Here is a 15786-nt window from a genome sequence, read left to right as displayed (position 1 = left end):
ACAGCAGAAATCAGTCTCAGAGATTAGGGATTATTCCACCAGAACACTCTGTTATTTCCGGTGAATAAGGTTGAAGGCCATTACAGTTCGGCACTAGCTCTGTCAAACAGCCATTGTGACGAGAATTTGTGTAAAACATCACAAACAACTTCTCATTAAAATCAATCAGAATTTATTCACATCCAAGTGTCAAGCAGATGGTAAAACGACACCATTGAATAAATCCTGATGGCGCACTACGTTAAAACCTAAAACACTAATTATCAAAAAAACAAGAATGAAAATGAAACATTAACTGCATGAATGGAAAAGAAATCAAAACAATAAACACGTGATACAAAATGATCATCTATGGTTCAAAACAACGTGGCTGCACGTGGCCCTATGGCATTTATAGATGGCGGCGCCCTCGCCACGCCACGCGCAATCAGACCTCCTTTGATTGCCTTCCACCTGAGGTGTCAACCCAGCATGGATCCAAGACAACCAAAACTTTAAGAAAAACAGGATGGGACCCATCAGTTTTAAAACATCTGTTTCTCTTTGTTGTCTTCACCTAAAGAAGAGAATTCAGCTAAACAGTCTTAACGGTCTAGTCATAAAAAACAGCAACCACCAGCGCCGAATCCTGTAGAAAAAACCCTTCAAACTCATAAACAATTTCATGAAATCCTAACGGATGAATACAATCTTTGACTAAAACTAGACTAAAATGGTCCTGGACAATTCTGACTAAAATAAGACTAAAATACTCAGACTTTTAGGCCCTGTCCCAATACTCCCACTACCCCTCGTTTTTATCCCTACCCCTAAATTTTGCGCGTTCCCGTGAGGGTAGTGGTGTCCCAATTCCTCTTTCCACCTAGGGGGAGTGACGAAAAGTAGTGTAGTTGCTATGAATCCCCCCTTACGGACGTAGGGATTTCCGATCCTCACTAACTGATCTAGGGACAGAAAAATTTCCCAGAATGCTTTTCGTCGTCATTTGCGGACTGAATCCAAAAAAAAAAAACATGGCGGACATTTCTTATTTTTTAGTGAATAAAATCAATATTTTGAGTTAGTTTCTGCATAAAAATGCGTTTTGATTACATTTCTAGTGAGAAATATATATTTTACTATCATAATATTCACTCAGGTTCCGCGTTACACCAACGCAGAGCCTACGGCGTAGGTTACGTAACGCTTTTGGCTCTCAGCTTCCTGATTAGTGGTGGTGCTGAAAGTAGGAGTAGGGGGAGTATTGGGACAGACCTGGGAAGATTTCAAGTGCCCTAAAATCTGTCCCTTCAATTTTAGCGGTAGTGAAGAAAAAGTAGGGCTAGTGAAAGAAAGTAGGGGGATTGGGCCTTAGTCGACTGAAACTTGACACAACTAAAAGGAGTATGATTGTGACTAAAATGATAGCTGGACCCAAAGACTAGACTAAAACTGAAATTGAAACAGGCTGCAAAAACAACACTAGCTTCAACACACCTCTGTTTCTCCGCCTGTAGCTTCTAACGTCCACCGCCGTCTTCACCGGGCTCCTTGTTTTCTGATGAATTTCCTAACGTGCCTGGTATGTTCAACGGGCGGGTCTCCGTGTCACGTCCAGAACCGACTCCCACGAGGACGGACTCGTCTCTTCGCGCCTCCTCGCTCGTCCTCTCCGGTCCCGCGAGGCGCACGTGACGGGGAAAGTTCAGCGCGCCGCTGCCACCAGACCGCCGGGAAGAGAAGAGAAAAGATTTTCAATTTGTTGCCAATTTAAAAAGAGATCAGTCTCCATGTGTCACCAGGCCGGCCGGCGCTGATGAAGGCCGGGTTGGTGGCGCGCCGGGGAACCGCAGGCCCTCAGGGCCCCCGAGCGACGAGGGGGGCAAAACAACCCGGAGAAAAAACACTTCCGCTTCAATAAAAAGTTAGCTGCAGATGAAGTGATACTCCCAGCATGCCTAGTGCCTGCCGGCCATTTTGAATTAATCGTGTAATTTTGCAGCAATTTATGCCATTTCTTCGGCCGTTTCTTCACCCGAACTGTAACGTGCACCCAGGTGTGTTATACATCAAAATGTGCGTCTCCATCCTGCAACGATGCGCATTACTTTTCTCAGTCAAAAGCGTTACCGTGGCAACGATAGACGCCAAAAAGCGCGCCCCCCCTTTATCTGATTTGGTCCATATTTGATAGTTCCTACTTTCTGCCATAACTTTTGAATGGTTTGATATAGAGAGTCGTGGGTGGTGTCATCGGACTTGGTTTTGAGTCCTTGAACACAATTGGTGCAAATTAGCCCCGCCCCTTCTTCTGATTGGTCGATATGTGATAGTTCCTACTTTCTGCCATAACTTTTGAATGGTTTGATATAGAGAGTCGTGGCTGGTATCATCTGCTAAATGTCCAGGCCTGAAGAATAAGCGCTAAAACGTCAGATTTTCAGATTATGGAGCTCAAGAATGAGATCAAATCATATTTAGGCAGAAACAACTTTTCATTAACTGTATTTGGCCTTCAATACATTTTTGGCAGGTGAAAATGCCGATTTTGTGTTGTATGGGTCCTTTAAAAGAGTTAAAAGCAATCCTGTAAGCTCTAGTGTTTATATTATGAAGCTCAAGAATGAGATCAAATCATATTTAGGTAGAAACAACCTTTTATTAACTGTATTTGACCTTCAATCAATTTTTGGCAGGTAAAAACCAATTTTCAGGGGAGAAATCAGATTCTGGCAGGCAATCACTTTTTGGCACGACACCGGCTTCTCCTCTCTCCCTCGTCTTTGTTTTTCCTGTAAAAAGAAATAAAACTGGAGGCCGGTCTCCTGCGGGTCGCTCCTGCGGGTCGCTCCTGCCGGTTCTTCTGCAACAGCATGAATTAACGATCAGACACTGCTGTGTTGATTCCCACCTCCACATGACCGATTCCTGCTGAACGGGTTTGCTTTATTCCCAGCGACGCTCTGTGGTTGGTGGCTAATCTGAAGTTGTGTTTGATGTTTGGATCCAGCCGGGCCCAGTCCCGGTGTTCTAGGGTTGCCACCTTTCAGAAATAGAAATAACCAGAGCTGGGTAGAGTAGCCAAAGATTGTACTCAAGTAAAAGTAATATTTCTTCAGAATAATATGACTCAAGTAGAAGTAAAAAGTAGTCGTCCAAATAATTACTTGAGTAAAAGTAAAAAAGTACTTGGTGAAAAAACTACTCAAGTACTGACTAACTGTTGAGTAACGTCTGATTTATTATTTTAACACAGCCATTCAAACAGACAAAAGTACAAAATAATCATCTTCAGGCAAATTAAATCAATAAAATAAATTAAAAGTAATAAAAAATTGTTTAAATTAAAATAAATTCAAGTACTTCCGTATTGAACCAATACGGAACGCAGTTTATTCCGTATTTCACAATTGTCCCATGCACGTCTGTCACACACGCACACACTAGTTAAGCCTAATTATGCCTAAATTATGGTTCCACGTTAAATCGACGCAGAGCCTACGCCGTAGGGTACGCGGCGACGCGCACTGTAAATCAGCCTTGAGCAGCCTGAGGGGAGACGGGACGGGAGGAGGGGGAGCAGGGCTGCCGTCCCGTTTTCGCACAGAGTGTCTTGATGATTTGTAATTACAGGCTGAGCCTACCGTTAGTTCTTAAACTGTAAAAAGTGGGGGGGGACAAAAACATGAGTGGACATGTCCCCCCTGTTCCCAGTGGAAATTGCGCCCTTGAGCCTCACGGCGTTTTATTTTCACTCGCTTTATTTAATACTATTTATATACTATTTATACTTTTACTGTGACCACCAAATAATGTAGTTTTCCTGCCTCCACCTCATCCACAACATCTCGTTCCCAGTCTCCGTGAAATTTAGTGGCACGGTGGCTCGACACGTCTCATTCATCCTGACGCCAAACAGACTGCAGGAAGCCGCTGCGCATGCTCAGCAGGCTCATTCATATGCAAATACTACTTTGCATTGCCCATTTATGGTAAAAAGTGGGCGTGTAGAGGGCGGGATATGAGCCGAATTCAGCTGCGCAACCTTCCAGCTGGACTGTGATTCATATAGCGAACATTGCGTGCAAGTGTGCGTGCAGAGGGTTTTATAAATCCGGATTTTTTTTTTGCGCCCGCCATTTTCGGCTTTTGGCACATTCTTATTTACAATGACGGCCTGGCAAGAGACAATGACCACTTGGGGGAAAAGGAAGTGGGCTAGGGAGTAAAACACAGTAAAATTGTATCTCTACAAAGGTAGAAAACTATTAGGTAGCATTTCTTTTGATACGGTAGCAAAAATCGATAGACAGACGCTATCGGTTTAGGCCGCGGTAGCATTTTTTGATGAAGCAGCAGAAATCCTCCCTGCGTGAGTTTCAGGGCCACGAAGGCCGGCCGGCCCACATTCCTGCGTCCGCAGAGACTCAACGTGTCACAAGCCGTGGTTTTTCCTTCTGTGTTCTGTTTCCTGACTGTTCGGTTCTTCCCGCGGCCCTCTGGGAAATCATCTACAGGTGGGGGAGAGGGAACTTGTTGGGTCTTAATTTGGGCCCGTTTGGCTCTAACCTACTTTACTTTTCGTGCAGCTACCTGGCCAGGTGGCTGCGTCTCCACTGGGGAAATCCTTGAAAATGTTTTTGGGTTCTTTTGGAGGAGAATGAAAAAAAATCTAGACAGCAAACAGTATTTGGAGTTTGGCGTCAAACTAAAGTAACAGACGGATTGAAATAATCAAATGTGTACACGTCTCTGATTGGATCATCACTGATGTTTCAGCTGAAGTTATTTAACTCTAACTGGTGCAGTGAGGAGCTTCTCACTTCTTAAACAACCTTGTCGTTCTGGGGTCGTGGAAAAGATGTTAATCTGTTTCAGAAGGATTAGATTATTGACATCAAGTAAAGAAAACATCTGAGGAGATTAATGAAACTACTAAAAGTGGGTGAATTTCTGTTATCGAAAACAGGAATGATAGTAGGGATCCATCTTCATCCATCATCATCCAGGAGGAAACACCAATGATCACTTAAACGTTTGATGAAATCATGTAAAAAAAACAACAACAGTAGAAGTCAGGGCTGTTTTTAATGGTGTTGTTGCCATGCCAACAACGATGGACCTCCAGAAACTAAACGTCTGCAGAGCCTGAAAAAAAGAAGTCCTCTCTGAATACTCGACAGATGAAGTTAACAAGTTCAAGACACGTCCTGTTAAATATAATCCAGTTTAATCAGACTCCGTCCATTTATATTCCAGTTAGAGGACATAGTTGTTGATTAATATCTTTTATTTCGAACATAAGCACAAAAAAAGTAAAAAAAAAAAAAAAAAAGATAAATAAAAATGCAGAACAAAAAATCAATAACATAAAAAAGAACAATAATAATCACTAAATAATAAATGTACCATTGTAAACAAATTAGACGAGAATTAATAACTATAATAGCAAATGTGTGAAGAAGTAAAAACTTATTAACTTAATAGTATTTCTTCAGTTGGAAAGAGTAGTCAAAGGTTGCACAAATTAATAAGAATTTTATAATTGTGGTATGCCTGAGTATTAATCACCTGAGTTATTTACCCTGAGTCCCTGTATATACGTAAAATACGTATACACATAATATACATATCTATTAGGGGTGTAACAATATATCGTGCCACGAAATTTCGCGATACAAAAACGTCACGATACGTGTCGTGGAGGTGACAAAGTGTATCGCGATATTGGGTTATTAATATGAATCTATTGTGTTGACTAGTAACGCGCATCAGACCGCGACCGCGGCCGGACAGCGACCGCGCGGACCAAAATCTTACTCCGCTCAGAAGAAACTAGTCCTGTTTTGCGGTCCCGTTTTGAGCTCTGAACTTTTACTTATGTAAGGCTGGTGTAGAGTTAAGCCTTACCTTATTAAATTAAACCTTTTTGGGGTCGTGAGTAGGATAAAAACGGAGACAAGTTCCAGTGTACTTCAATGTCCGCTCAACAGTGTAGGATTTTAGAACATCAACACAGCACCTAGTGCCGTACTGTGGCGTATCACTCCGCCCAATCTAAAATAGACTAATCACTACAGATAAACTGACTAGTGTCATTATAGTCCCTGATTTACAGAATATAAAGAATATATTTATTAAATAATGAACCCTGAATTACCAAAATAACCTTCTTAAGAAAAATAAATCTCCTCTTACACTTATAAGGTGAACATGAATCAATCTTTTTTATGATGTAAAATTGTATGTATTTATTTACTTTTATTTATTCATTTTATTTTAGTTGTTAAATTTCTGGAAAAGAAAAAAGTCAAATCATACATGAGAGAAACTATTCAGTTTGTGGCAAAATATTTGTACTTGTCTGAAACTGAAGATGCATAATGCAAACCTGACATTTACTTTTAGTTCAGTTTGTGGAAAATGGTTGGCCTGGCTTTGTCTTTAAAACTTAAACAGTTATAAAGCATTACAAACTGTAACAATAGGGCAAACACACAGTATTGTTTTGTATTTTGTGTCTTTCAAATAAAGGACAATTTTTTCCAGTCATATGTTCCTCATTCAAGGTTGTTAAAAAAATACTGCTATAATATTGTATCGTATCGTTATCGTGACCTCAATATCGTGTATCGTACCGTATCGTGAGATTAGTGTATCGTTACACCCCTAATATCTATAGGTAAAAGCATGCATTATTTACATTATTTACATTACATACATGAGAAAAGGGGAAAAAAGAGAGAAACATAAAGGTTAACGGCGGTGATAGTGGCATATACGGGCGAGGAAGTGAAGACACGCGAGTGTGTTGTAGCGGGCAACCCTGGGCCCCCCGGGGCCCCCCCACGTTCATCCGGCAACCCAGGTCTCTTAAGATGACTCTGGGACATCCAAGGTCAGTTTTAGGCTCCATTTTAAAGATGGAAAGTACAAACCGAGATCAAATGGTCCACTGTTTATAGTTTATAGTTTTATTTGGATCCCCATTAGCTGCAGCAAAACTGCAGCTATTCTTCTTGGGGTCCGACACATAATACACAGGATATTACAACAAAAATTAAAAGCAAACCTAAAGAGGTAGCATATAAAAAAGAAAGGAAAAACAGAAAATAAAGAAAAAATAAAAAGTCATTCGGTTTAACATTTCGATATAAATATAAACAATACATATTCATACATTTTATAACATCAACAAATTCAAACAATGTATAGTTATCATAGTTGTATATGTACACATACCCATATACTATCTACATTATTTATTTAATTTTAATTTATTTAATAATAATTAAATAAGTTTTATATATATCTATTCAGGAGATGTTTCTTTACTAACAATTTGAATTCTTTTATGTTAATAGTTTGCTTAAAGTGTTTGGGAAGTGTGTTCCATGCAGACGTAGCTCTGTACATCACCGTTCTTTTACCATAGTTGGCATCTTGTGCTGTAGCTATGATTTTCTGAACTGTAACATCATTTTTTGTATAGAACTTGCAGGGTTTTTTGATATGGATACATTTCTTACAAATATTAATAAAGAATAAAGTAGTCTTGACTGTGGATCAGTGCATCTATGCAAATAAGAGTTTCACCCCAAATCAGTGACCACAGAAGTATCGGAGGGTGCACGTTTGCCTTGTGTCGACGTCTTTCACGAACCACTCGTTTCTCTCGGCTCCTCAGAGAACAAAGACTACGACGCCTACCTGTCCTACACCAAAGTGGACCCGGACCAGTGGAGCCAGGAGACCCGGGAGGAGGAGCGCTTCGCCCTGGAGATCCTCCCCGACGTCCTGGAGAAACACTACGGCTACAAACTCTTCATCCCGGACCGAGACCTCATCCCCACCGGAAGTAAGCACTGTGTCGGCCTGCAGGGACGACGGCGCCGGGTTCACAGCTTACACTGTTGTCTTAGTTTTAAATGTTCGTTCTGTGTTTGTCTTCAGTGTCGTTTCTGCATCGTCTCTGTAACTGTGATTGTTTTATTTTAGTCCTGTCAAGGCAGATTCACACTGAGGGACATCCATAGGGTTGCCACCTTTCAGAAATAGAAATAAAGGACGCCCTGATTTCAGCAGCGCAGGAGCCAAAAAAAAAGCCCCAAAACTTCTAAACTGAATAAAAATGTGTTTATTTTATATGAAAAAAGAAAATGCTTTGATTTAAAGTTTAAAGTGCTTTAATAGCATTGAACTTGCATGACTGTACAGACAGACAACCATGTCCACATCAGCCCAGATGTATAATATAGATACAGGTGAAGAATATGGTGTAAAAGTTAATTTATTTCAATAATTCAACTAGAATATGGTGTAAAAGTTAATTTATTTTAATAATTCAACCAGAAAATGGTGTAAAAGTTAACTTATTTCAATAATTCAACTAGAATATGGTGTAAAAGTTAACTTATTTCAATAATTCAACCAGAAAATGGTGTAAAAGTTAACTTATTTCAATAATTCAACTAGAATATGGTGTAAAAGTTAACTTATTTCAATAATTCAACTAGAATATGGTGTAAAAGTTCATTTATTTCAATAATTCAACTAGAATATGGTGTAAAAGTTCATTTATTTCAATAATTCAACTAGAATATGGTGTAAAAGTTAATTTATTTCAATAATTCAACTAGAATATGGTGGAAAAGTTAATTTATTTCAATAATTCAACTAGAATATGGTGTAAAAGTTAATTTATTTCAATAATTCAACTAGAATAGGGTGTAAAAGTTAATTTATTTCAATAATTCAACTAGAATATGGTGTAAAAGTTAATTTATTTCAATAATTCAACTAGAATATGGTGTAAAAGTTAATGAAAATACGGTACAAATCGTGTCCCGTATTAGTTCAATACGGGACGCAACATTCTTTTCTCAAATAAAGGACAATTCTGTATTTTACGGGACGGGTGGCAACCCTAGACATCCACCCTCTCAGGTTACATTTAGACGATATTTCCAGGTAGAATAATAGTTATTTTTACTGCTTGTATCCTCTCAGATGGACCGTTGAGACGCTCAGTACTCAGTCTGAACAGGGGGGGGGGTGGATATATTGGACAAATGCATCGACTTTTCTGGTTTTTAACGCACCCACTGATGAATACATGAAAATTCTGTCTGAACGTGCTCTGATGCGCGCCTGCTTGGCAGCTCGTCAGTGCCCCTGGTACCCAGCGCGCTCGGCTTTGTAGCGACGCTTCATGTGGACCAGATAAAACGCAAACACGATCCAGCCGGTCCAGACAGAATTAAACATCAGTGGGAAGGCCCTCGGCCCTCGGCCCCGCCGACCGAGCCGCCTCAATCCTTTAATCAGGAGGAAATTGCTGCCAGCAACGCTGCCAAGTGGAATCATTGCAGATGAATGTCCAATCAGGGAAACATGGTTTAGGATTAATTATATGTGAAGTGAGAGGAAGTGGAAGCTACTGTAACGACGCCGCTGAGCTTTGCTGTGCTTCTGTGTCTCTGATGTGTTCTCCTGTGACCTGAATGTTCAAATGTTTATGTTTAGGTCTCACCACTGAGCATTACCAGGATGACACGCGGCTCTTTGGAGGTACTCGCCCTCAGTCTCTATCTCTTGCATTTAGCTGCTTTCACCTGCCTGCGTTTGGGGCGAGCCGGTTCACGATCCATCACCGGGGCCCGGTTAGAGCCACGGGGACCTCTGAGTCTCAGACGGAGAGCAGTCGCCCGCGCCACCGCGCCGCCGCGGCGGGATAAACATTTACCTGCACGCACACGTCCGCTGAGAATGGCATGATTCATCCTAGAAAGTATTCAGACCTCTAGTAACGACACACACATACATGAAACCTGCAGCCCGACTGCTGAAAACACGCTGGTCGTTGTTTCTGAGGCGTCACGGTCACGGTGCATGTGGACTTAACGTCTTAACCCTTGTGCTGTCTTTGGGTCATGGGAGGGGGAAGGGAGAAAAGAAGGAATGAATGAAGGAAGTAAGTAGGAAAGGGAGTAAGGAAGGGAGAAAGGAAGGAAGGAAGGAAGGAAGGAAGGAAGGAAGGAAGGAAGGAAGGAAGGAAGGAAGGAAGGAAGGAAGGAAGGAAGGAAGGAAGGAAGGAAGGAAGGAAGGAAGGAAGGAAGGAAGGAAGGAAGGAAGGAAGGAAGGAAGGAAGGAAGGAAGGAAGGAAGGAAGGAAGGAAGGAAGGAAGGAAGGAAGGAAGGAAGGAAAGAAGGAAGGAAGGAGGGAAGAAAGGAGAAAAAGAAGGAAAGAAGGAAGGAAGTAGGAAAGGGAGTAAGGAAGGGAGAAAAGATGGAAGGAAGGAAAGAAGGAAGGAAGGAAGGAAGGAAGGAAGGAAGGAAGGAAGGAAGGAAGGAAGGAAGGAAGGAAGTAGGAAAGGGAGTAAGGAAGGTAGAGAAGATGGAAGGAAAGGAGAAAGGAGAAAAGAAGGAAGGAAGTAGGAAAGGGAGTAAGGAAGGGAGAAAAGATGGAAGGAAGGAAAGAAGGAAGGAAGGAAGAAAGGAGAAAAGAAGGAAGGAAGTAGGAAAGGGAGTAAGGAAGGGAGAAAAGATGGAAGGAAGGAAGGAAAGAAGGAAGGAAGGAAGGAAGGAAGGAAGGAAGGAAGGAAGGAAGGAAGGAAGGAAGGAAGGAAGGAAGGAAGGAAGGAAGGAAGGAAGGAAGGAAGGAAGGAAGGAAGGAAGGGAGAAAAGATGGAAAGAAGGAAGGAAGGAAGGAAGGAAGGAAGGAAGGAAGGAAGGAAGGGAGAAAAGATGGAAAGAAGGAAGGAAGGAAGGAAGGAAGGGAGAAAAGAAGGAAAGAAGGAAGGAAGGAAGGAAGGAAGGAGAGAGAAAAGAAGGAAGGAAGTAGGAAAGGGAGTAAGGAAGGGAGAAAAGATGGAAGGAAGGAAGGAAGGAAGGAAGGAAGGAAGGAGGAAAGAAGGAAGTAGGAAAGAGAGTAAGGAAGGGAGAAAAGATGGAAGGAAGGAAGGAAGGAAGGAAGGAAGGAAGGAAGGAGGAAAGGGAGTAAGGAAGGGAGAGAAGATGGAAGGAAGGAAGGAAGGAAGGAAGGAAGGAAGGAAGGAAGGAAGGAAGGAAGGAAGGAAGGAAGGAGGAACGAAGGAAGGAAGGAAGTAGGAAAGAGAGTAAGGAAGGAAGGAAGGAAGGAAGGAAGGAAGGAAGGAAGGAAGGAAGGAAGGAAGGAAGGAGAAAAGAATGAAAGAAGGAAGGAAGTAGGAAAGGGAGTAAGGAAGGGAGAGAAGATGGAAGGAATGGAGAAAAGGAAAGAAGGAAGGAATAGCAAAGAAGGTAATAAAGGAACGAATGACGAAAGGGAGGTAGGAAGAAAAAGGAGTAAAGGAGGGTAAAAAAGGAGGAAAAGAGGAAAGGAAGAAGGAAGGGGAGAGCATGGCAGGAGGAAAGGAGAATAGAAGAATTGGGTCATTTTGACCCAAAGACAGCACAAGGGTTAATAATCTGTCATCATGCAGTACCTTCTCTGGCCACCAGGGGGCGAGAGAGTTTCACTTCCAAACAAACAAATCAATCAAATGCATACTATTAATTGCATTCTGATTTGTTAAAGTGACTCATGCAGACTGAGATCTGGGGAAGGACACGTGAGCTCGAGCTCCCCAGAGCGACACACATCGGGCTCCCATAGTTCCCAGTCAGACTGAATTATCGTGGACGACGGGCCTTCGTCTCGTCGCCAACTAACAAGTTGAAGGTATAAAGGGATAACCCCATCAGATCGCAAGCATCGGTGCGGCTCGTGACCATCGGGCTTTTTGATCGGACGACATCAAACCGGGAAAAAACAACGAGCTGGGAGTTTGTCTGGTACCGTCGTATCTCTCACGACGCCAGAAGAACTCGTCTCTGATTTGAAGAATAAAAATGAATGTACAGTGATCCCTGGTTTTTCGCGGGGTTACGTTCCAAAAATAACCCTTGATAGGTGAAAACCATGAAGTAGCAACCTTTATTTATTTTTTTTATAATTATTATACAAGGCTTCAAATTGCCGAGATCAGCCGCGCCACACTCCGACCCAATTAATTGGATTTGAACGGGAGAAAATGGAAAATTATTATGAATAAAATACGATAAGTACAGTAGGACAAATTGTGACTGGCGCTGCATCCTTTACTCCGCTCTGTGGCATCTTTTTCTTCTAAAGCCTGCGGTGCAGGTGTGTTTTTTCGAGAGATTCGTGGGAGAAACGAGCGAAGGAAATGCGTTCTAGTTTTATAGGATCGCCTCAAAAAGACAGCAAACCTCCACTGTTCCCAGTTTTTGTTAATACATTTCCTAAATACTATTTAATCAGTACGTCCGGTCCCTTCAGCTCAGAATCACGTGATTAGATATCCACCAGTCAAGCCTGTCATTGTCTTGTGTTTGTCTCGTAGTTGGTGCTGAATGTTCATCCATCTTTAAGTGTTGTGGTTCTGCCATCGCGGTCCGACACCACATGACCCAGTTATCCTGGCACATGTGCGTCCTCCACTTCCGTCGCTGACTGTCTTTGCGTCTCGTTCCCCGCAGCGTACATCGAGGACGTGGCCCGCTGCGTGGACCAGAGCAAGCGCCTCATCATCGTCATGACGCCCAACTACGTGGTGCGTCGGGGCTGGAGCATCTTCGAGCTGGAGACGCGGCTGCGCAACATGCTGGTGACCGGCGAGATCAAGGTGATCCTGATCGAGTGCGCCGAGCTGCGCGGCATCATGAACTACCAGGAGGTGGAGGCGCTCAAGCACACCATCAAAACCCTCACCGTCATCAAGTGGCGCGGCACCAAGAGCAACAAGCTCAGCTCCAAGTTCTGGAAGCAGCTGCAGTACGAGATGCCGTTCAGGCGCACGGAGCCCATGCTAACGCACGAGCCCGCGCTGGACGTCAGCGAGCAGGGCCCCTTCGGAGAGCTGCAGACCGTCTCGGCCATCTCCATGGCGGCCGCCACCTCCACCGCCATGGCCACCGCGCACCCCGAGCTGCGCTCCACCTTCCACAACACCTACCACACCACCATGAGGCAGAAACACTACTACCGCAGCTACGAGTACGACATCCCCCCCGGCGGGACGCTGCCGGCCTTCTCCTCGCTGGGGAACCAACACACCTACTGCAACATCCCGCTGACGCTGCTCAACGGCCAGAGGCCTCCCGGGAAGAGCCGGGAGCACAGCCTGGAGGAGGCCCACGCCAACAACGCCATGCTGCCGCTGCTGCCCAGAGAAACCAGCATCTCCAGCGTCATCTGGTAGTGACGAGGAGGCTCAGTGTCGGCCGTAGAAAGCTCAGCCCAGGTCCGACCCGGCTCAGTCCGGCTGTCCTTAGGAATGCAGGTGGACGCCGCGGCCACGTGGACGCCTGTTTAGATCCACCCGGCTCTGGTCATTGTTTCACGGACGGCGAGTACTGGGGGAGCCGGAGGCTCGTGGACGCAGACGCTGTCTTTCAGAAGGCTTCATCTCTTTCCCGAGAGAATCCCTTCTTCATGAAACTTAAGGGGACTTAACGAAACAACGTTTGATCAACTCACGCGACACGGACTCGCAAGAACTCCTGGAGAAGGACCGGACACAGGAAGATGTGAACACACATGCACACACACGCACACACACACAAACGCGCAAACATTCAAACCAAGGAAAACAGGGTCTGTACATATATTTCACTTTATTTGTAGCATCAGTGTTTTCCTGTTTTCTTCTTTCGTCTGTTTCACTCGGTCACATCCGTTGCCTTCTGTAGGACTTTTGCTTTAACTTGTTATAAAGTTGTATATTTTTCATTGTTTTCTTTTTTCGGGTTTCTTTTTCTTCTTACTTTAACACGCTCGATTGGAAAGCCAGTATGTCACGTACCTGCGCCGTCGTGTTCTTTCGTTTGTTTCTAAATTTGTAGTTTTAAGAAAAAACTTCTTTTTTTTTTTTAAACCTTCCTGAGTCGCCTGGACATTTCAGGAGCTGTGAAGAGCTGATTCTGTTTCTTTTTCTTCTTTTTTTTTACCTGTAAAAGGTGTATCTAGTTTAATATGAAACTCTCTTAAAATAATATGAATAATAATAATAATAATAATGAAATCATAGAATATGCAAAAAGAATGAAGAGCTAGCAAAAGCAGAGGCTGTTTGGGGCCGCGGGGTCTGGCCGCGCCCCACTCGGGGGCCCCGGTTCCGGCGGCAGATCTCGCGCTCTCAAGCTTCATCTGTTTTCTATTCAGACAAACAGCGCGGCTGTTGTAGAGCGGTAGTGAAACGCCTCACCTTCAAAAGAAATCTGTAGATTATTTTAAAAAAAGAATTCTATTTTTATAACAGACAAGAGTTCGCTTGAGCGCTCATTCTCGTTTGCATCTCATCCTGGGCGGGGCGGACGGAGGGGTGGCGCCGCGGCGCCCGCGCAACGGCGCATGCGTGGGGGCGCCAGCGCCGGGGCTCGTGCACGTGCAGCGCGGTTCCTGGTGCGCTCAGACGTCTGAATTGCACGTGACAGAAACGCGTCCTCTGCTGTCACGAGTTCAAAAAGTGAAACATTTTTTGAATGTTTTGGTTTTTAAAGCATATTATTCTTCCCATCCTAATAATTCATTTGGTTCTTTTTGATCATGTTTAAGGAAAGAAAAGAAAAACATTTGTGTTTCGAAAGACTTTTTAAATATATTTGAAGGTGTGATTTTTGAGTATGCATAGCAAATAGATATGTATTCTATATATAATATAGATATTTATATAAATATATAAACACAATTTTCACTCGGAAAGAAATGTCTATCTTTATAGAAACAATCATTATCAGTTGCCCTTACTTTCTCACTGCACATTAAAAGCATTGATTTCCTTTTGATGGCTTTCAGTTGTTATTGTTAATAATTCACACACATCTAACACGTCCGACTGCTCTCTCGCTCACACTTGATGATTTCTGTGATGACGGCCGTGAGCACGGTGTGTAAAACACCGACGAGGAAACCAGCGATTCTGCAGGAGAAGGATCACCGCCGACCCGCCGCTCACGGAGTAACAGGGACCAGAACCCACATCCAGATGTTTATGGCAAGCCGTTTTAATATTTAACAGCTAGACTGGATATGTGTTGCAGATATCCACAATTCAATTCTTCCTAGTCAAAAAGAGCATTTCAGATATCTACAATTTAATTCTTCCTGTCCACATTTGTCATTTCAGATATCCACAACGTAATTCTGCCCTGGACAAATAACGTCACTTTTGCCACTCATGTGTGTGGGGTTTCTGATTACAGATATCTACAATTCAGTTGCAGATATCTGCAATTTGAATTACGCATATCTGCAACTGAATTACGACTAGCTGTAATTCCAGTTTCAGATATCTGCAATTTAATTCTGACTAGTCATAATTCCAGTTCAAGATATCTTTAATTCCCCTCAATTCAAGATATCTACATCGTCCTTTTTAGATATCTTAAATTAAGTTTTGACTAGTCCAGGGGTCGGCAACCCAAAATGTTGAAAGAGCCATATTGGACAAAAAACACAAAAAACAAATATTTCTGGAGCCGCAAAAAATGAAAAGTCTTCTATAAGCCTTAGAATGAAGGCAACACATGCTGCATGGATCTATATTAGTTATAACTGGGGGAAGATTTTTTTTTTCCATTATGCACTTCGAGTAAAAAGTCGAAATGTCGAGAAAAAAGTCGAAATGTCAAGAAAAAAGTTGAAATGTTAAGATTAATGTTAAAGTACAATCTTGAGAAAAAAGTCAATGTGGAGAAAAAAGTCAAAATGTCGCGGAAATAGTCAAAATTTCATGAAAAAAGTCAAAATCTCGACAAAAAAGTC

At 42.8% G+C, this 15786-nt stretch overlaps 1 protein-coding gene across 2 annotated transcripts in view; it reads left to right on the top strand.

Moving 5' to 3' along the window:
- il1rapl1a (interleukin 1 receptor accessory protein-like 1a) overlaps positions 1-14649 on the top strand; it is a 458044-nt gene extending 443395 nt beyond the window's left edge. Inside the window, exons 10-12 of one of the 2 annotated variants that reach the window (XM_061724617.1) lie at positions 7667-7837; positions 9505-9549; positions 12501-14649. In XM_061724617.1, the coding sequence (XP_061580601.1) occupies positions 7667-7837; positions 9505-9549; positions 12501-13222 (938 nt within the window). In that variant the 3' untranslated portion in view covers positions 13223-14649. The remainder of the gene's footprint in view (positions 1-7666; positions 7838-9504; positions 9550-12500) is intronic. The other variant, XM_061724618.1, reaches the window with a different exon arrangement.
- Positions 14650-15786: the final 1137 nt, after the last annotated feature.

This window comes from Cololabis saira, chromosome 6 (assembly GCF_033807715.1).
Source record: "Cololabis saira isolate AMF1-May2022 chromosome 6, fColSai1.1, whole genome shotgun sequence".
NCBI lineage: Eukaryota > Metazoa > Chordata > Actinopteri > Beloniformes > Belonidae > Cololabis > Cololabis saira.
The sequence above is the reverse complement of the archived record's forward strand: the minus strand, read 5'-3'. Positions and strand labels throughout refer to the sequence as shown.